General features: G+C 44.5%; 1 protein-coding gene across 15 annotated transcripts in view; it reads right to left on the reverse strand.

Annotated features, from left to right (window-relative positions):
* The window catches only part of LOC126923095 (tyrosine-protein phosphatase Lar), a 278,024-nt gene that overhangs the window by 11,513 nt on the left and 243,811 nt on the right, over positions 1-22,700 (reverse strand). For 11 of the 15 annotated variants that reach the window (XM_050736151.1, XM_050736143.1, XM_050736153.1 and 8 more), the window contains 8 exons: positions 13,023-13,133; positions 12,129-12,404; positions 11,129-11,413; positions 10,169-10,192; positions 9,442-9,542; positions 8,782-9,111; positions 8,453-8,603; positions 6,983-7,279 (listed from right to left, as the gene is read on the reverse strand). In XM_050736151.1, coding sequence (XP_050592108.1) covers positions 6,983-7,279; positions 8,453-8,603; positions 8,782-9,111; positions 9,442-9,542; positions 10,169-10,192; positions 11,129-11,413; positions 12,129-12,404; positions 13,023-13,133 — 1,575 coding nt within the window. Of the gene's footprint in view, positions 1-6,982; positions 7,280-8,452; positions 8,604-8,781; positions 9,112-9,441; positions 9,543-10,168; positions 10,193-11,128; positions 11,414-12,128; positions 12,405-13,022; positions 13,134-20,362; positions 20,653-22,700 lie in introns of those variants that run through there. The other 4 variants (XM_050736157.1, XM_050736146.1, XM_050736155.1 and 1 more) reach the window with 4 other exon arrangements.

Consider the following 22,700-nt stretch of genomic DNA (forward strand, 5'->3'; position numbering starts at 1 on the left):
ATATATATATATATGTATGTATGTAAAGAGAGAGAGACAAAGAAAAAAATGATTAAATACAGGAAGAAAATTCATGGCACAATTCGAGACGAGCTAAGGGATACTCACTTTTTGGATCTGCGCCCCAAAAGTCGCCAAAAAAGTGGGAAAAAAATCTCGTAAAAATTCGTGTCAACTTCTCACGTATATTGAGTAGAATTATTAAATATTTAATATATTTAGGCATATCAGTGGGTAGCATACTACTGATTATTATCAACGTCAACATGGCCTCTTTTACAGCTATTGTATTTTTTTTTTCTTTTTTTGCTCTGATTAGGGGGAGAGAGAGAAAGAGAGAGAAAAAAGGTATGAAATTTTTGTCTGTTTCTCTGGTGAAACACGCACACGCGCACTCGCTCGTTCGTTCGTTCGTTCCCTCCCTCCCACGCGCTCGATTCCAATCGCACCCTCTGCTCTATTCGTAATATTTTTTATCGCTCTGGCGAGCAACGTCGGTGGACAAAATTCTCTTTCGAATCGATCGTTAAATAGAAAAATATCGCTTGGTCCTCGGTTGCAGTTGGTCGCAGAGAGGCGGGAGATGTGAGAATATCTTTTTTTTCTTGTCTTTTTGGCATGCGCAATCACTACTCCAAATATGAAATAACTAAAGGCTCATGTCCACCTGCCTCCTGCCGCCGAGAGAAAGACTCGCCGATTTTTCTTCTTCTTTGCGCAAATTCGAGGCGATACATAACCGCGGCCTTTCTTATCGGAGTAAAGTCGATCCAACAGCTTCGGCCAAGGAAAATCGCGAGGAAGGAAGAAAACAGAAAAGATGATAATGGAAGGAGAAAAACGTAAGGACAAGATAGACGACACGAGTCCGCGCGTTTCGTCCTTTCCCTCGCGGCACGAGGCATCGAGAGAGGGAAGACCTATGATAAAATGTCTACTAAAAAGAAAGCTAGGAAGGAGAAACCATAAGTAAGAAGAAGTGGTTGGTATCGTGTTATGGTTCGGGAACGTATAAACCGCTACCCGTGTGTAATCTAAAGTCGTGAAAAAAGGCGCGACTCGTCTCGACGGAAAAAATTCACGTACATAGAATAGATAAGGATACGAGAGTCGGTGAAGGTGGAATATGTTTTCGAGGAAAATTTTCTTTTTTTTTTTCTTTTTTTTTCTTTTTGCAACTCCAAAAAGTCACCCGCAAAAAACGTCAGCTCGATAAAAAATCTGTATCGCTGTACATGGAAGGGGTAAATCTCTTTTCAAGCGAAAGGCGAAACAAACGACGTCGTTTTGCTTTTGTTTGTCTCGAAGAACGGTAAAAAATTATTTCCGTCCCTCTTTCTGTTCGCTCTTATGTTTCATCGGTAGCATACACCCGCGCATTCACCCACGCAAAAATCGCAAAATTCTTCGCAAAATATGCACGTAATTAACAATGGTCGTGAAATGGCGCGCGTCGTTCTTACGGTACGCCAACTAATCGGATTGCCGATCGGTTTCTCAGTTGTTGGTCTTATCGGCGCACGATGGTAGAGATCGAATCGAAGGGAAAACAGAGAAGGAAGAAGCATGCGTTTGTCGGAGGAAAATGGCGAACCGATCGTTCGGTTCTTGTTGGAACGACGAACGGGTGGTTCCTTAATCGGTCGATTTCTTAATATTCCGACGACACAGCTACCAGAGCAAAAGAGACAACCGGACTCGAACCGCGAGTCGTTGTTGATTCAGAAATGGAAACGTGAAAAACACACATAAAACGGAGTGAAGTATACTCTTTCTATATACCTAGAGGAGAAGACGTAAAGGTATATCGAGACACGATATAAAGATGTAGTAATACGTAATATATGTAATGTATATATATATATAAAGAACATGTTATACGTACGAATAAAATACGTAATTCAATATTAAAGATACGATAGTTATAACTTACAGAGAGGCAGAAGATGGAAAAAAGTAGGTCGGTGAGAGCATGCAAAGAACGAAGGTGCACGTATAGACAATAGAGTAGAGAAGGTCTGGTGTAATATGATTATGTATATCATTCCAACGACATCGGTGAGTGTAAGAAATTTCCGCGATATTCCCGCGTATCAACGATCCATCGATGTTCGTCTCGAACGGACAGAGAGTCTTTGGCGGTTTACCGACCTTTCGCCCCTTTCGTCGAAGGGATTCCGTTCTTTCGATAGCAGCGGAATAGGGTGTCGGCGAACGCTCTCTCTCCGTCGATATCGATGCATCTCAGTGCTTGTTGCCGACAGGCTCGTGGCTGTCGACTAAATGGACGAAGATAATGAAAAGAATTGCATGAATATTGGTATTCAAATGTTTCAAATTGAACGTCTTCTCGCGGCGATTCTCTTCCTTCGCGTCACGGATATTTCGCTCGTGTTGCTAATATCGCCCGGTGAATATCGCGCTTGCGGCCGAAGAATTCGCGAACGTCGCCCTCCGATTTTCGCTAATTTCTTTCCTAGCACGACGATCATTATCGTTCTCCTCGTGCTGCCACTGCGCGACTTTTGACGCGTTACGGTTTACTCTTGCATCCTGTACTCTTTTACGCACTCGTTCACGCATTCACGCGTGCACGCCGCACCCGACGTGAACTCGATATCGTTGTTCTCGATAGATTCAACGATTATCGATGCATATAACTACGTGCTCGGACATACGATGCTGTGAGACAAGAGAAGAAACAGATCGAGACCGAATCGAGGTTCACGTGGAGAAGACGCGCTGACCAAACTGCACGACAATCGACGGTGGGGGTGCTCGTTATTCAAGGGTGCTCTCAGTGCTGGTGCTCGGCACGATATATCGCAATCGAGTGTGACAATTGATATTTAGACACGTGAATATATAGTGATCATACGGTGCGCTGCGAAATACGGTGCTGTTTTTAATACGTCGAAGGTCCAACGAATACTATACGTATATCGGGGAGCGCATTATAGTCGCTCGCGCACGTTCACGCACGAGTCTCATTCGTTTCCTAGGTGTTTACGTACAAAGTAAGTACATCGAAATGTACGTAGATACGCGCGTACACACACTCACCCACGCACACGTCCTACGTACATGCGTGCACGCGTGTGCTTTTTAGGCTGTCGGCAGTTACTCGAAGCGAAGGGTGCTTTTTCAAGTGGTGCATGGTGATATATACGTGTGTGTGCGTGTGTGTATATATATATATATATACACACACACATGTATATATATACATATATACCCAGTTAGTAGGACACGGCAAAGGCGTGCGTCTGCGTGTGGCTTTTGTGCGTAGGTGCGTAGATACGCGTTCATCGTTGCGCGCTCCACTTTCTTCCTTCTTTTTTTCTCTCTACCTTCCGTCGTGCGTGAAACGCGTGTGCGACTTTACATGCGTGCGTGGTGGGTGCGAGATAAAACCGTGCCCGCATGAAAAATAATACTTTTATCGGTGCCCGTGCACACACTCATAACGGCGGTAATGATACATATATATATATATATATATATATATATAACATATAATATATGTAATATATATATAATACATATATATAATATATATATATATATTATATATATATAGGTATATGTATATATATAAGATATATGTAATATGTATATATCGATAATACGTTTAGAATAATATAATCATAGAATATTGGTAGTGATGGCGATACTAGCGGCGACAATAACAATAACGAACGAGTATACGTATATACGACGGTGAACTTTTGTGCTTGATAATGTGCGAGCTTACACGGCAGGGTGCTTTCAGCAGTGCTTTTTATCGTTCCGCCTCGCTTTGCCGAGTCTGCTGTTAGAGGGTGGACGGTTGGATCGGTCGGTCCGTAAACGGGACAATGCGTGGGAGGAACCGGGAGTAGGGGGCTGGTGAAACGAAAGAGGATCCTGGGCGTTCCGTAGCGCCGAGTGCAAAAGGTTCGAGGGAACGTCGTTAGAGATGCGTTCGTACGACTTTTTCCGCGACAATGACGCGCTTTCACAATGCCTCTCTGGCAACAAATGATTCCGATTTCGCGACCAACCAAGGTCTTCGATTATTTTCCAAGACAAAAGAGCTGCCGTTCTCCTAGCTGCGATCCTACGTGTGTTCTTTCATTCTTTCGTAGACGAAACGCGGTCGACTGTCTGTCGTACGACGTGTTCTGAACGTCACCACCGACGGAGAAAAGAAAGAAAAAAGGATATCGCGGCTCGATTACCTTTCTCATCGATACGATTAATAACGTCGTATGGTCGTAGTCGCTATCGTTCCCTCTACCTTTCGTTAGCTTCTCTGCTCGCCGATTCGGAGGATTAATCGGACGGGGAACGGGCAAACGGTGTCTGAAAGGGGTTGAAAAACTCGTTGTACCATGCAGGGTGGGACGGTACCGAACCGATGATCAGCGAAGTACCGAGTAGGAGACGGAAAGGAAAGATTCGAAACGAAAAGCAAAACTTCTTCGTGCATCGGCATGCCATTCATAGGACTTTTGTTGATTCGGTTGTGGAACCATTTTACAGTGGTTCGAGACCGAGATCTCGCAGACTCGACAGCAGCTCGACGGTTTCTTTGGACGGTGATGGGAGAATCTGTTTCGAGTTGGGGATTCGAAGGATCGCTCGTAGTCCAGGAGAAGTATATGATCGACGGGATTGAAATTTTGGTGAGACCGAGGGATCGATAAACAAACGAAGGCATGCTCTAAACATGTGCAAACGATAGGTAGAACTAAATTTTAACTAAAGACAGAAGAGCCTTATATATCAGAGATATAGAAATATATTATATATGTATATATAGATATATATAGATTTTTCTCAAAATATTTATATTTATATATATATATATATACATATAAATGCATATATGTAGGTATGTAGTGGAATAATAATATGTATATATATTTTAGCTGTGTGTAATACATACGCTATGGTTTACATATATATATATATATATATATATATATATGAGTATACGCATAAATTTTTTATATATATATATATATATATACACACACACATAAGCGTTTCACCAGACAAGCTGCCGCCCTCGTTCACAGACATTATTTCCGTCCGATAAATGTCTCGTAGAATCGATTCAAGCGATAATATAGAATTTTTCCTCGGAACGGTAAAAATAATGTTGCGCACGCTTGGGGACGGTCAGTTTGGCCTCTATCGTCGTAACACGTGGCAAGAGTGAGTCAACGAACTAAAGAGAGAAACGAAACATCTTTACGTGACGTAATAATCACGGTTACCACCAGAAAGAACATTGAGTGTTATGAGTACATATCATTAGACAATCGGTAATGTTACGTTAGTGCGAATAAATCTTAAAAACTAGCTGTTCAAAACCTGGATCATCCTCCTGCAAATGCTTTAAGGAAAGACAAAAACACGTGAATGAGTATATAATTAAGTATTAGTTAGCGTGTTAAAATGGGTCTCCATGTTTTAAAAGAGGGGGCTCAGGGGAACAAAAACCAACGGCAACGTACAAAGGGAGAGTTGCGATTAGGCCCTGTAAAAATAGTAAGAAAATACGTTCCTTTTTTTCTTTTTTCTTTTTTTTTGGTCGTATGTCTTTTTTCTCATTATTTTTTTTTTTTTTTTTTTTTAGATAATAGCTGAGCTCAAAAATTGGTTATCAGCTTCTGAAAAATCCGCGGCTGCGTGCACCACCTGGAAAAAATGTCTGGGGCACTCTGGGGAAAAGTTTGGGGCTTTTTTCTGGGAGCACAGAATATTTCATGGAAGATCGTTTTGTTGTCGCAAAAATTCCAAAAATATAAAATCTCGCCAGCCAAAAAATTAGGGCCAACATGGTTCCGCGTTTCGTTATGTAATTGCCGCGTCCCGTCCAAAAAGGAGAAGCAAAAACCAAAGGAAAAAAGATACACACACACACACACATTTTTTGGGAGAGATCGAAGGTATGCCAGAGAAGCGATAGGAAGGTTTGGTGGAGCGTTTAGCTTTTGAAGGAGAAACGCGAAAAAATCGATGTGCGCGTTCAAAAAACTTACGTTCGCGCAACAAAAATTGAATTATCGGATTTCAGTGTTTCGAAATGGAAAAAAAGGGCCGCGCATTCGTCCTGGTATCTTCTCTGTTGCCGCGACAAGGCTGAGTTGACAGTTCGTTTCTCGAAAGCGTAACTGAAACGCAAAAGTGGCCTGAGAGGAGAAGCTTTACGTATTATATAATACAATATGATATAATATAATAATATAATGTAATATAATATAGTATAATATAATATGATATGATATAATATAATATAATATAATATAATATAATATAATATGATATATATCGTAATATAACGTAACGTAATGTAATGTAAGGTAACATAATTCGAATGAGATCGAACGAAACGAAAACACAACGATAATGTAATCTAGGAACGGAAACGCATGTAAAACGTTGTCGAACAAGAAGACAGAACTAAAGACAGAGTGAAGAAGACAGAGAATCGTTAAGAGAAGAGGGATCGGTTGTAAGTGACACGGTTGGGAAGAGATAGGTTCGAAGAGACGTTAGCGGAATCTGAAATCGAAAATACGTTTAATACAGAGATATACATTTATGTAGACAGCCGTAGGATAGACCGAACGTCACCGGGTCGAGAATCAGGGCGTGTCATCGCAACCGGCACTGGAATCACGGGTACTGATCTTCGGACTGATTTTTGGCGGGCTTTTATATTTTTGGCTCTTGCGCGATGAACTTTGTCGCGATATATAGCCTTCGCAAAAGTATCTCTATAGACGTGAAGCGTGGCGCCCGGAACCTTCGCGAGGTCTTTTCTTATGCAATGAAATATTGGTAAATAAACAACTATATACAGCTAATACAGAGACCATAAAAGATAGGATAGATCGAAGAGAAACGATTGCTCGCTCGAGTCTCGTAGCGCCATTCCTCTGTATGTTCGATTAAAGGTAAGAAGACGACTAGCGTTAATGATACATACCGTCCTCGTGAGTTCTGACCGAGATAGGATAACTCGGAGGTCCATCACCTACGCTGGTCCCGGCCAATACCCAAATCCGGTACTCGGTCCATTTTTTCAGTTCGTCCAACACGAATCGCGTGTCATTCAGTTTGATAACTTTCGCCTCCGAGTCGGAGCGTCCGCTCTCGACGACTTGCAGCTTGTAGTACGCGATCCTCCCGTTCGATCGATCGGCAGGCGGTGGTTCCCATGTTACCAATATGGAGGTCGGGCTGATCGCTTGTCCGCTTACATTGCGAGGCGGAGCCCCGGGGACTGTATAACACTCAGTTATAGGGGGGGAAGAGGGGAAAAAACGAAAACGTGGTAGGAAAATATCGTCGATCGTCGGTCATTGAACGATCGCGGTCAACTGCGAGGGCTCGAGTCCCGAATCGAAAGAATCGCGAAAAATTCGTGCAAAATTCGTTGGAAATTTGTTGGAAACTCGTCGAAATTCGAGCTACGGCTTAATTCGATTTCCGCGTTACTGGTTTTTGGCAAGGTGCACGCGTATACGATCGGCCGATGGTTAATTATAGAAAAAAAAAAAAAAAAAAAAAAAGGAGAAAAAAAACGAACGTTCGCGGGTATTTCGACTCGTCGGACTCGAACAACTTCGAAATCGAACCACGTTCGAACCTGACCGACGCGACGAAGGGATCTAAACGAAATCTTTACGTGACGATTGGTCAAGGTTCAGAGAGGCGAATCACTCAAGGAAAAACTCATGAGTCGATCCTTGAACAGTCGAAAAAGTACGTGATTAGAGAAAAAATTTCATGTGGTACGAGCGATTAACTCGCGCGTGTTACGCCGCGTGGAGTTAAAACGCCGTGCCTCGATTAGCAAGGAAACGAGAGACAATAAAAAACTGAAGAACGGACGTAAACCATACGTTATCAAGAATGAAAAGAGGTGCCCAAAATGCACACATATATCAATGCAGTGCTTAGTGCAATTTATATGTATGATATGTACGTATATATATATAGATAGATATATATAAAGTGGCATCCAAAAACGGCTGTCTTATTTGCAACGCATGCAATCATTCTCACTCTCCCACACTTCACGGTTCAACGATACTCTCTATCTTCCGTCTTTCTTTTCTTATGGATATTTTTTTCTTTTCCCCCCCTTGTTCAATGAAATCCACGGTCACGAAGAATATCTTTACCATATCTGAACTCAAGGTGTCGCGAATTAATTACGATAGCTTACGCTACTTTGCGGGAGCGTCTAGCGCTACAGCACCTCCTACCTGCCGTGCCACGATGATCCGCGATTGCATCGACGTGCATCGCGCGTTCGCAATAGATTCTATCAAAATTTATCCCCTATTACCATCGAACAATCGCGAATCGATCTTTCTTCGGCACTCCTCGCTGCATGAATTCACTCCTATCTTTTTCGCCTTCTTTTCCGCTTCTTTGACTATTTGCTTACCGTACTGTTTCGTGCGAACCGGATACGGTATCGTTGTAGCTCCTTCGCCCCTTTGACTCCGCGCAGCCAACCAAACGTAATACAGCGTGTTCGGATACAGGCCTGTCAGCGTGTAGTTCTCGGTGACTGGTATCCTTCGATGATGCTTCTCCTGAAATTCATCGCGATTCCGACGATTCGCAAGAAAGATTAAAATTCATATTTCCTATAAACGCCAGACACGAACGTATGCTTCGTACTTGACGCGTAAACGATAGATATATTAGAAAGATATTTATAGAAAGTTTATAGATTAAAAGACGCGCGATAAGTTGGAACGAATTACCCACCTGCGCGTAAGTATCGTTCCAGTACAACTCATAGCTGAGGATATTCTCCGCGCTATGAGTAGGTTTGTTCCACTGGAGTGTTACTTTGGTCTCTCCGATATCTACCGCGGTCAACATTTCCGGTTGACTCGGTACCCCTTGTTGCGTCTTTATCTGAACAGGTGTACTCAGTGGACCGGGACCAACGCTTGTCAGCGCCTGCACTCGAATCGTGTATATCGTGTGCGGCGTTAAATCCGAGATCGTGGTTAGCTGGCTATTGTCCACCAGCTGGTACTGCCAAGAGGCCATTTGTTGATTCGGATCCGTCGTATAATATACTTTGTATCCCTGCGGGCGAGAAAGATTAAATCGCGTCAGAAAGCGTGACAAAATACGTCATCTCGTATGTATGTACGCTCATCGATATATGGACAGCGTTGTCCCACGTAACTAGGACAAGCTACAGCTTTAAAAAAATTCCATTAGGTCGGATTGGATTAGATTAAATGGATTCCAACGATACGTAATATGGTGTATATGATCATTTTGGAAATAATGATTTTCAGATACAAATATCCAAATACTTTTATATAGAGAGTCAAAAATAGAAAAAAGAAAAAACGCATATAGTATCCGTATACTTATGAGCGGTAGTGTGTAACTGGCGATAAAGCTAACCGTCACTTGTCCGTTTGGCGTTTCTGGCTCGTCCCATTGTATGACCATTGTGCTGGAGCTCAATGGGCGGGCGACCACCTTCCGTGGTGCAGTACCAGGTTCTAAAAGGAAGAAATTATTTTGGATTTTCTTCGAATCGCGTTTCCATCGTGGACAAGCCAATCTAGTTAGTCACTGGAGAGTACAAATAAATTCCCGGGAGCACCACCATAAGAACCAAAATTTAAAATAACAGGTATTCCAAGTAGAAAAAAAAAACAAACGAGGGACAGAGCATATAATCATAATGCACTCTGCGATGCTCGTGGCATTGAGATTAAAATACGATTTACCAATGAATGGAAAAGAATCGAGGAAAGGGCCGCGTGTGTTGTAGTGTTGATTAGCTACAAGTATGATACATCTTTATCTCGATAAGTGTCGAGTGTGCGCGTGCGAACGAACGATGAATATGTGCGTGTGCTTTGAATAAATAAAAGTACAAAGGATCGAATAGAGAGAGAGAGAGAGAGAAAAAAAAACACGAAATAAAACAAGAAAATAAAAACGAAAAATAAGAGAGAAAACAAAAAATCAAAACAGAATAAAACGAGAGAAAATGAAACGAAAGACAAACAAACGAAAAAAAAAAAAATTGTAGAAAGAAAGAAAAATATGCAAAAATAAACAGAAAATACAAAAGACAAATATGTTTGCTACAGCACTCTTAGTATATGATTGAACTTACTGGTACCTCCATTTGTCGATTCCGCTATTGAAAAAAAGGATGAATGATTATTCTTCGATGATACTCGATTAAGTGGTATATAATGCACGGTGAAAATACGAATCGGGTTTTGCGGCTTCGTTCGTATTTTCACAAGGTGCGAAGAGTGCGCTACTTTATCGAGGAAAGGTGCAATTTCGCGTGCTGTCTCTCCGCGTATTGGTTTTACTCTTTTCCCAGAAAAGAGACGGAGAGACGTAAGGGGAGACAGAGAGGGCTATATGGGGAGAGGCAGAGACGGAAAAATGCAGAGCGAAACGAGACGTCGAAGCGCGACGCGCCGAACACGATCCGACAAAAACACTAACACATGGTGCGACACAGAGAAAGGGGATTGGTGATAGGTGAAAAAAAATGTCTTGTCACTTACATGAATCAAATCGTGCGTCCACGGCGGACAGCATGGAAAAAAAGTACAATTTCCCTCAAAAACCGTGTCAAAAGTTGTGCCATCTTCGTGGTGCAAAAACATTATCTACGTGCAAAAATTTGTAATTCGCTCGCCGGGTTAATAAGCTAAATTTTCTCGCGTTGGTACGTTGGAAAAAAACTTGTCCATTCCTTCCATGTCTTTGCTTATCGTCGATCGACTGTGCTCATCTTTTTGCGAGAAGCATGATCGAAAAACACGCGTTAGTCGAATTAGTCGAGTAGGGTCGAGTGGAGTGGAGTCGAGTCGAGTCGAGTCGAGTCGAGTACAGTCGAGTCGAATGGAGTTGAATTCTTCAGAGCTTCGCATACACGGTATTGGTGATTCGTTTTGAAACGAGTGATAACGCTTGTGTATCTCGACGATGCGACAACGATGACCCTGAAACGTTGGGAACGTAGCCGCGTCGACGAGAGGCGAGGTCGATTTTTGCAAATGTACAAACACCGATGGTAATGAGAAAAGCGTTAGAAGGCGAAAGGAATACTGACTCGTTTCTCCAGTGGTGACTGTCACAGGGGCACTCGCGGGACCACGCCCAATGGCGTTCACGGCTGTCACGGTAAGCTCGTACTCGGTGTAAGGGCTCAGACTCCGAACATGGTAGTACATGGTCGTGATGCCCGATATTTCGGCTTCGGCTTGTTGCACGTGCTTCGGCTTATGTTGAATCACGTAGTATTGCACTTCCTCCGGATTTTTGTAGTACCATGTGAGCTTCACAGAAGTGGCGGTGATGTCGGACACTTGAACGTTCTCCGGAGCACTCGGCAAGGCTGCAATTCGTTACGTGAATTTGTTGTTTAATTGCTATTTCATCCGTGTTACGTGTCTCGTATATATGTAGGACGTTTCAAGAAACCGAGATCAAACTTTACCGCGTACAAAAGTATCACGTAGTTGCGTCGAAGTCATTCTCAGCGATAAGTATAAAGGAATGTACTTTATCGTTATAAATAGGTAGATGATACTCTTTCATACAACTGGGAAACTAGTGATATTTAACCTGCTGTTTGTTACGATTATTTTCTTTTTTCTTTCATGAATATTACTACGCGCTTTCGAGGCTTAACGCCAACTTCTTGAAACAGCCTGTAGCAACCGCTTCTTCTCGCGTTTCGCCCATTTTCGCAAAGTACATTGTCCTCGGTCTTTGAACGTAACGCATAAGCCGATTGATTAGTCATGGAAACTGTAGCATCATGGTTCGTTGTGTACCTCGTTGGGACACAGTCGCACACAGTGATCGAGTGATTGATCGTTTTACGTAACGTAGCTCGATAGCTCGCTAGCGCGATCTCCGAGGATTTACGCGCGATTTCGATCCATCTCGGTACGATACGATACAATACGATACGATACGATACGATACGATACGGTACGATACGGTACGATAGGGTACGGCGCGACACACCGCGATACAATACGCGATACGATACGAAACGACAGTGTTTGCTATTATACGATACGGGGACACCATACCATACGAACCTTGAACTTTCACCATCGTCGTGACTTCGATGATACCGAGATCGCTGGCAGCTGTGCAGGTGTAGTTAGCAGACTCCTTCACGTTTGTGAGTATCAGCACGTTTCTACCGACTGGCAGATTGTCATCCGGAGTGAGATCCGTGGATGGACCTTTCTTCCATTTGACATACGGCATCGGAGAACCCACAGCGACGCAGGTCAAATTCAAAGATCCACCAGATCTTACTTCGCTGACGGCGGGCGGAGGAATGGAAAAAGTTGGTGCGACTCGTCGAACTGCGTGCAAATAGAATTTAGTTGTATACGATGCAAGGATTCTTTCGTCTTGACACGTTAATTGCCGAGTCAAAGTCCCGTAGCCACTCGACGTGACTGAGAACCTTTTCTTCTTAAAATACGTCGAATGCCGATGGAGCAACCGAGTCGATACAACCTCGAACAACGATCCTTTGCTGACAACGAGTTCTTAATACGTACGATTCAAGTGGCAATTAACGCGTGTACTAGCCGAAACCGGCAGCCGAGTATTTGATTACGCTATACTTGAATCTCGAGGGACAGAGGCGCGTAGTACCGCAAGAAATGCCGCATCATAATATTTGCGACGCGATTCCAAGCGCGCGAATCCTTTGTGCCGCCAGCTTAGTTTAATTACGCTTTAATTACGTAGCATTAATTTTAATTGCAAACAGGAAAACGACTGGGTTTAACGGCACCAGAGGCTCGGTGCTACGTTTTTGTAATGAATTTACGTTAAAACGGTAGTAACGATAAGAACTCGTTCCTTGAGATTTCCTCGGCGAAAGAGGGCGGCCCGCGGCACGCCTCTACGGGGTTCTCGTGCGTTCCCCACGACTTGGCCGCCGCCGCTGCCGCCACCGCCGCCGGACGTACCTTTTACGTAGAGCATAGCCGACTTGGAGTACTCCGTGCCGACGGAATTATTCGCCACGCACTCGTACTTCCCTTGGTCGTTCACGTCGGATGCGGTGATTTGCAGCGCTCCTGTAAAACACAAAGCGCCGGTTATTTTTTCGAACGTCACCGAGCAACTTCAACTACGTTCGTTAACAATTTTTTAAAGGCGACATCAAAGGGGCTCCACTCGAAACGGAAAAGAATGGAGTGGGGCGAGAACACGGGGCGGCGTCAAAGAGACCTTCGTTTCCTGCGATCGACGTTTTCATCGCGCGCCGGTCCGCGCTCTTCCACTTCTATCGATTTTAATCCGCTTATCCGCTCTTCGAAACTTTTCCTCGATACATCGCCAAGTTTTTCAACTAACTGCCACTTTGCAGCTCGGCTAAAGTTCAAGGATGGCGAGATTCGAAGAAAACGCGCGGAGAACGCGTCGATGAAGAGCGCAGAAAAGGACGTAGGAGGAGTGCGTAGGTAGCGAGCAAGTTTGATTCGCGTTACGCTTTACGTCCACCTTCGTGGCTCTTTAGTTTCGTTTTTCTAACGCTAATTGAGTCGGTAACAGGCCTAAGAAGCTCCTATGCAACACGAAGAAGCAGACAGAGAAAGAATTCGTTTCCGAGGTTCGTTACAAAGACCGTCTATTCCACTTTATGTTTGGCCTGGCCGATTCGTGTGCGATTTCCATGATGCATCAAGCCCCTTAGCACGATACCACGATGATGAACTGGCTGTTACGAGGCGTGTGATTATCTCCGTAGACGTCACTCCTTCGGTATAATTCAGCCCCCTCCCCCTTCAATCTCTCCGCTCTCTCCCTTGCCCGCACTTCCTACCTTCCTCCCTACTCTCGATTTCCTTCTTTCGCCACGCCAACCCCCGTACTCGCAAAGTAAACACGACGGATCAACGGGCTTGTTTTCCATCCTTTCGACGCTCGTGTTTTCTCGTACGATAATCGTAATTATCGGTAGTAATTAATGGCTGCTTCTAGAAAGAAGAATCGAGCGGACGAGCGACTTGCACGAACAAATATCGTCATATAGATAAGCGTTAGGATCTGCGCATTTTTCACGTATTAATACACTCGTTTTAAGAACTGTACGAACAAGTGTTTACACGTATTACGAAATTACGGCGGATCAGAGTTTAGGTAATAGAGGCTCGGCTTCAACGTGTTTGAAAAGACGAGTTTCCACCGTATCCAAATATTGATGTTCCTGTCCGTGATTCGAGTGGAAAGAGGAGGATATGAGAAACCCGGCTTCTTCGAATCAGCCTATCTTCCAACGAAATAGAATGGTAGCCGAGTGCAGGTTTAAATATTTTCCTAGCAGGCCGACAGCCCTATGGATTTGTAAGGTTTCGTTGCAAACGTGACTTCGGTGACCAGAGAAAGCGAGTACACGAACGAACGAACGTGAGAGAGAGAGAGAGAGAGAGAGAGAGAGAGAGAGAGTAAGACAGCGAGAGGAGGGGTCGAGGGTAGAAAACACTCCATCACGAGCGAGAAGCCAGGCAGTTTGATATCGCGTACGATCGGAATACGTAATCGAGCCTCATCTACAATTTCCAGCAAGTTGACCAGGAAGGAACGCGTGGTCATATTGTTATCCCATCCAGTCACGTGCAGGTTGTTAGCGTACTCGCGAAAAACTTAGATCGCTGCCAACGGCCGAACGCCGTGGCCCATCCTTCGCCTTTGCTGCTTTCCCACGCGTTATCGCCGACAGTTCCGATCATTTTCACTTCACGAAATTCTTCGATAGCTGAATACGTTTTCCGTTCATTTTTCCTCCCTTCGAAACTTTGAAATTTTGTTGGAAGAAGGTATTCGAACCATCACCGGGTTTACGATCAAGTTTACGCCAAGAAGAATCCTGGAAAATACATAAATTTATATTTTGTAATTTTATTCGTATTTCTTTTACCGATTCTAGAACAAATTTTAAGCGAATTAAACCGTGTCCAGTATCTACATTTTGACGAGAACTTTTCGAGACATCGAGACCGCTTGTTTTTGAAGAACAGACGAAGCACGCAAAGAATAGATCGTGACTCCCATGATGACACCACCCAACGGTCGGTAGTTTTAAGCGTGATAACAGTTAGAAGGAATAACGTAGATACGACGACGACGACGACGACGACGACGACGACGACGACGACGACGACGAACAAGCTGGAAAGGCATTGGGCGTTAACGCAGCTACGGACATAACGTTAGCATCTTCTTGGCTCGCGATAAAACTCGATGACGTTCAGGCAGTGTACACGATCTATCTAGGTTTGCGTCGCGATAACGTCGACGCGCACGAAAGGGCTTTCACCGTGTAAAGAAGATGAAATTGAATAAAGATGAAAATCTATCTATACACTCTCGTCTCTTCACGCATATTCGTGTGCCGTTTTACGAGATTTCTACGCGACTCTTTGTGCCAACCCCCGACGGAAACGTTTCAAGTCGGCCCTTTTTACTCGCGCCTGTCACTTACGTCGTTCTCAAACGACCGTTTGATCGCGAAAAAGTTCATTAGACATCGGTTACACACACACCGTGTGCATGTATTACGTTCATTCGTTCGTTTCGCAGCTTGCTGTGAAATTTAGATTAAGCTAAATAAAGTATATAATAACGCAACGATAAATTCCATCTTAAATTCACAACGAATCGACAAGACGGCTGGTAAAAAAAAATTCTTCCACGCAAAAACGCGGAGACTTTTTTGACGAAACAATGACACGCGTTTCATCTATCGGTACGAGCAAGGAAGGAACATTTTCTGCAGGTTGGTTCCCGGAAGCCCGGTTTCGCAGGCTGGGAATACGTCTCCACATAAATATGTACAAAAGATATCGCGATGTCGCGTCGCAAAACGTACAACGAGAGCGGAAGAGCAACGCGGCCGGAAACGTCGAAACTATTTGCGTGTGTTTACTCACCAATATTGAAATATCTTTCCTTATATTTAACATCAGCGCGACGAACGAAAAATATACGCGGGGTAGTGCGCAGTAACTCGTAGTTTATTCGGCGTCGCCTATTTTATCTGGTCTGCGTTCGATACAAACTTCCATAGCAATGACCGCTCTGGGCGAAGATACGACAGGCTAGAGAACGAATACAGATGGTACTTGATACGGGCGATGACTTGGAAAGACGAACGCGTTCGATTCGACCGGGACAGAAAGCAAACAGAAAATATGTTTACCTCGAAGGTATAGGAGCTGCGCTCTGTTTTCTCTTTGCTCTGTCTTCTTTCTGCGCGTCGAAGAACAGACGAAGGAGAAGGAGGTCTGGCTGCTGTAATTCGCGAACGTTTTAATTGCTTTCATAATTATGCTTAGTCGCGGGGGTAGCACATCGACCGCGTAAAAAAGTCAATTATAATTATCGGAAAATATTCAGAGGCGAGAGAGGTCGGTTGAAGTGGAACGAAACGAATAAAGGGGAAGCGAGGTAATGGCTCGTAGTCGATGCTTTTCCAACGGTGCACGTTCGATTCGGTCAAAATACAAACAGAAAATATGTTTACACTAGAGCCACGGTTGCATTGGCGAGCCGCGCTCTCGTTTGCCCCCGTTTCTCCGATACGGAGAACCTTCTCCATCGATAGAAATATACGCTGTTGCGTATTAATTATCATATTAATCGTCAAGTATCATCGATCTTATTAACGTTCCATTTCCCTGGCGGCAGCGTCACGAACCTTCTTCTCGAAACTTTTCGGTCCGTTCATTTTTAATGGCTGACGAGAGGGAAACTCGAAACGTCGCCGGAAACAAACCGTTTCCTGTTTCTTCTCCTTATTCGTCTCCTTCCTCCTTCCCCTCTCTTTCTGCAAACGTTTCTCTATTTCGAGTTTCACCGAAGGTTTGCTGGTGCAACGCATTAACGTTGGAATCTCGCTTTGCAAATATAAGAGAGAATGACGGCAGACGAGAAGATTATGCGGGCATGAAACGTCTTTCGCCAAGATTCGAGGAGTTGCGTCGTCTGGTGAATGCGTCGCGCCCGAAAGGAAATCGAATTACCCGTTGACGTTTCCGCCTCCTCTTTTTTGTCACTATATTTACCGCGCGTTCAAGGGGGAATTTAATCGAGGCCAAACATACCGACTCAGGGGTTGTCTCTCTTGAAATTAATATTTTTAACCCATTCGCTTTTCGGTCCTTTTACGGAATACCTTGTGCACGTTGTACGAAATGTTTTGGTATTTTTCTAGCAGCGTAACGAAACCCAAATACATATGTACGGCGATTCTAGAAATTTCCAGGCATTTAGTACAAGTATATGTACACACAGTTACGGTTATGTACAGGTTGCGTTAATATTAGGACACAGTCTCTGTATTTGTTGCTTCGTAAGCGTTGCTTATTCCACGACGATACGGATCATTTGTCGTAGCTTGGAAATACGTGTACGATTGTTCGTTAACGATAACGTTTAATTTGTACGATCGATTTAGAACGAAAAATGCGCAAAATTCACGTAAATCCTCTTTATCTTTTTTGGCCGTGTACTTACTTCAGTGCATGGTGAGTTGGCCGATAACGAAAGAATGAATACGACGCTGGCGTAATTAAAATTTGCCAAACCAGTGGAACCATTTTTCTTGTGAAAAATTTTCGCAGTTCGCGATCATCCAGGCGGTGAATTTTCGAAAGCGTCTCTACCTTTGGTCACGGATCCGGAGAGAAGGTAAGTATGTAAGCGGAAATAAGGTAAGTTAGACGATCCCCCTTGGCGTAGCCGACGGCGTCATAAGTCAACTCCCGTGGGGAAAGGCTGGTCTAATGGCTCTGGGGGGAGGTTACCGACCAGGGTCTGTCGTGTTTTCCTCCCGGCAGGAAAGGAGATCGTGGCTCTTTATAACCGCGTAACGCGTCGACAAAAGGCCGAGGAATAGAAGGAGAAGTGACACCGAGTGGACGAACACGCTCGGTGTATTCCACAGCGCAGGTGCTAAGAAGAGAGCCGTTTCGGCGATGAACCCGTCTCTTCCGTTTCCATCTTTGGCCTTCTACCTCGGCAAACTCTCGTCCAACGATACTTCACGAACGTCGAGTAGAAACTGCAAAGCATCTTTCTCTTTGCACCTACTTAAAAACTATCGCGTCGTTCGCTGCCGTTTTTACCTCCGCTCGTTAAGAACAATCCGACGAACGTATAAACGACGCGGTTCGTTCTACGTTGGCTGGTCCGCGTGCATGTTGGCTACGACGACCGTTAGGAGGATTTTCATGGTCGCGGGTGCGGGGCGTGTGCTTGCCTTTTCGCATTCTTACGTTATCGTTACGGACAATTACGGAAGTTTCGAAACGATCGGGATATTACGCCGGAATTAAGATGGAAATAGGCGAGATGCAGGGTGTAAGGCGCAAGGGGCGGAAGAAAGAAGGGAAGCAACGGAGCGAGCGGAGGAAGAGCGAGAATCCCAAGGCAGGTGTTAAGAAGCGGCGTGGCGCGACGATAGCAGCTCCGGGCTTGTTTCGAAGTTCGAGCCCTGCTCATCAAGCCTCGCAGCTTTAATGCCGGAAATTTTACGAGTGTTGACGAAGCGTTAACTGCTGCCCTCTCGCGCTTTTGCTTCGCTCCGCTGTTGCCCTCACGGCTTTACGGCCGAGCACTGGAAAATATAATTTAACGATTCTCGATGCGTTAACTCAGCTCGTTCTCAGCTCTCGTCTCTGTACACGATTATTTCGCCCACTTCGCTGTCTTTCGCGGTGGTTTCAGCCGTTCTTGAACCATGACACGCCAACATTCGATGTCGTATAACGAATCCAGTCGCCAGTCTTTCCATAAACGGTGACAAAGCTTGAATGAGATATTAAATTGGTTTACCTCACATGCCGGAGAATCTGCGTCGGTTTAATTCTCCTCAATTATCGTAAAGTGCTCGGCGTTCACCAAAGCGACCGTTATTTTAATACACCGCCGTCGCGTTGCTACCGTGCTGTGTATAACTTTAATTAATTTGTCTCGTTTGCGCGATAAACGGAAATAGAGATTCGCGACCGCATTGTCCGAATGTAACGGGCTTTCTCTGCTTTCTTGTTCTATCCTATCCCATACCTAACCTTCTCCGTTTCGCGTCCTTTCCGCTCTTCGTTTCCTCGTCTTTTGTTTGCTTTGTCGCCAAGAATTTCGGAATTACGTTTCACCTGGGGCCGTTCGCCAAAGCACGCCTTTTTACCACCACTTCATCGCGCTGTTGTCACAGACTTCGCACGGCAAACTATTCGAAACGGCCGGTACACGGAGTAGCCTTTACGGCGTTTACATCGAAATCCTGAAATCGTAAAATCCCTCGTGCGACGAACTTTACACGTTTCGAGCACTTCGGCCGAGCGAATCGACAGATTCTGCTGGTACGGGGCCCTGAAAGTTGAATTAGGTTCGCCAGAGATATCATATTGTCGGTATACCGATAATAAAAGGAAGAGATAACAGCTCGATCGTTTCGGAACGTCGATCGGTCAAAACGGTAGCAATCTAGTTATATCGTATCGTACGATTATATTTCTCTATTATATACATCGTATCGATGTTTCTTCGTATTCGTTTTTTGCTTTGACTTTGATAATTCTCCGAGTAAAAAGGTTAAATTAGCAAGATTAAACCGAATATTAAAAATTTTTTCCCCTCCCCGACAAACACACGTTTTAATTTCAGTTTTTTGAAAGTGAAAATTTTCATTCGTTTCGCTGAAAATAATAGCAGAGAGTATTACCGGAAATAATCGTCCATTAGAAAATTCATACGCAATACGTAGCTCTTCGAAATACAAGACGTCTCTGCCATATTTATCACGCTTATCTTACGCATTAACTTTGCTTGGCTTCGTACGAGAAAAGTATAATAGAACGGGGGGTATACGATCGTCGGTGTCGGAATTTCTTTTTTCTCGACCATTGCACGGCACTTTGCGAAATTTAACTATATCGCCTACAACGTCGAACGCTTCGGAGTTTCGAGTGCCACCGTTACTCTATAATAACCGAGGATGCTTTAATATTGTTAACGCAAATTGCGAATGTGGCTACGCTCGTAAATGAATGCAAACAATGGCACGGCAGACATGCAACAATGGCGATGTTAGAAACGTTCTGTTAAAATTTCAACGTTAACCTAATATACACGCTGACAATGGTAGCCGACGAAAATTAAATTTCTAGGAAATTTGAATAACGTCTGGTGGCAGACGCGTTGGCGGTCTCGTTGCTGCTTTTTCTATGGCCGACTTTTTGAATGTCGCGAAACCTTCGACGGAGTTGCGTAGCTGCTAACGTATGACCGTTAAACACGTTACCATACATGACGCACGACCAACGCTTTGTCTCCTCTTGCTTCTTCTATCCGTCTTTTCCATGATTCTTCCTCAGCTCTACCACACGCGTCCGTGTTCTTCCTCTTCCATCCATTTTCTTTTCGCGCAACTTGCCACATATACACGGATACGCGCGACAGTAAGTACATTGCCCTTGTCGTGTACTTTTTGTAATACATTAAGCCATATATCTTATGGGATATACGCGGAGACGGTGCCGTATGGCGATGGCTTCTAACGGTATTGACGGGTGTGGAGCTGCCGCGGATGGAAGACACGCGAATGACGTTAAGGGAGCTACTGGGCGAGCGAGCGAGTGACTGATGCGACTAGAGGGGAATGCTTTTCGCTTCGAGCTTGTCGTTTCTTCCTTCCCTTGCTCTTTGTACCGATGCTCGGCTGTGTAAGCTCGGTCTTCTTTCATTAAACGTAAAACGAAGCAGATAAAACCGTGAGAAAGTTCGGATAAAACAGAAACGGAACGACGATAACGATAACTCGGAGAACAACTCTGACAACTTTGTCTCTCGTTCTCTCTGTATCTTCGTACTCCGCGTTAACTTTGCCACGTTCGTTGCATGATTTTCCATTCCTAACGAATTTTCTCGCAAAGATATGATACGCACGATTCTTTCTTCCAATTTACACTTCGGGTACAGTTTCTCTCAAAGTATCGAGAGTTCTCCCATTTGTTGCAACGAGTATTCATCTTCCTTGCTATTTCCTTACCGCGTTGCGCCTTACGCGTATCCAGTTGTTTAACAATTTTGAAAACGAATTATCCTGCGAGACAGAATTTTCATCTCCCTATTCCAGACTCTCTAGCTACCAGGCGTCTTGTCCGTAAGCTATCGGGATCGGTAGAAGATAGTCCGGCAATCGTATCCGATCGAATTTCCGTTCGAAGAAATTCCGTGGTGGCGGAGTTGCCTTGCGAGGATTCTAAGATGTCCGTGTGCAGGTTGTAAGCACGTGTTTCCACATAGGTGCAGACGGATACCGTGGTGGAGGCATCGCGACGAGCACGCACGCACGCGATATTCCCGTTTATACGTGCCACGCATACGAGTCGCGGATTGCCCGAATCGTAAGATCGACGCACGTGCGACCGACACGGTTCGCTACGATACAGCTCCGCTAACCCGTAGAAATAACGACAAAGGAGAATAAAAGGGGAGAATTTGGAAGATATTCGAAACGACGAAGAGGAATAAATTTGGCGTTAATCGCGAGAAGACGGGTTGGCCGATTCGACGCGATGGAAAATCGTCGAGTGGCCGGGTCGTTGGGAATTTTATGCAAGCGCCCGTACTCTCGGAACGCAGGCAGCGATGTAGGCAGCGACCAGCCAGATATATGCATAACGCGTGCACGTACACGTATCCGGGTGCGCGATACAGCCGAACGATACTAGCGTGTATGCAGCCAGCTTTCCTGCATCTAATGTATACTTTTCACGTCGCGGCAAACTGCGCCGGCCGTCGTAAAGATAGTCGGGCAAGTGCACGCCGGTATTACGTGACGTGCCGTTCGATAATGATACCGCCATTGCGATAAAAACAAAGTGAACGTTTTATATATACGCCGATACATACGTATACACGTGCGTATACGAGTGTGCAAGGTTCACATAGCTACTGGCGATGGAAAAATAATGATAATAGGTTACGTCGTGCGTTAGCTAAACAACTTTCGTATATACAAGTTGCTCGTCCACTCGTTCGCTCGTTCATTTGCCCCGTTATCGCGAATTATATTCGCGAATCGTCGCTTCTCGTCAACATTCACCCGCGTAACGTTTCATTTTTTAGTCGCCACTCGATTACGCTTCCGTTTTTTACGGCCGGTGAGAAGGGATGAGAGAACCGCAGGATTTCCGAAACCACTCGTCTCGATCGCCGTTTAAAAGTTTTTACGGGCCACCCATCCACGCTTAAAATTAGTGGATGATCGCAGGAGAGATCGATCGCTTCAACGAGTAATCGTGTTGAGAGCGTAGCGAACGTTCGTAGTAGTATGGGTCGGTTTATGCACCGACATTAGTTATCGACTTGCCAGGCGCGAGTATACGCGGAACGCGTCACGAGTAGGTAACGAGCAGCTGACCGAATCACGGACGCGTTCTCCTCGATTTTTTCAAGATTTTTTTATCGCACCGAGTAGCTATGTATATGCGTGACTGAAAGATGGAAATCTGTTTAACTGGCCGTGATAGAGAATCGCCAGCCTGTCCACGCATCAACGAGGTGCGTTCGTTTCGAGGAATAATAAAATCTTAATAAAAAAAAAAAAAAAATGTCGCGCGCGTAACGCTTAACGT

This window comes from Bombus affinis, chromosome 13 (assembly GCF_024516045.1).
Source record: "Bombus affinis isolate iyBomAffi1 chromosome 13, iyBomAffi1.2, whole genome shotgun sequence".
NCBI classification, from domain to species: Eukaryota; Metazoa; Arthropoda; class Insecta; order Hymenoptera; family Apidae; genus Bombus; species Bombus affinis.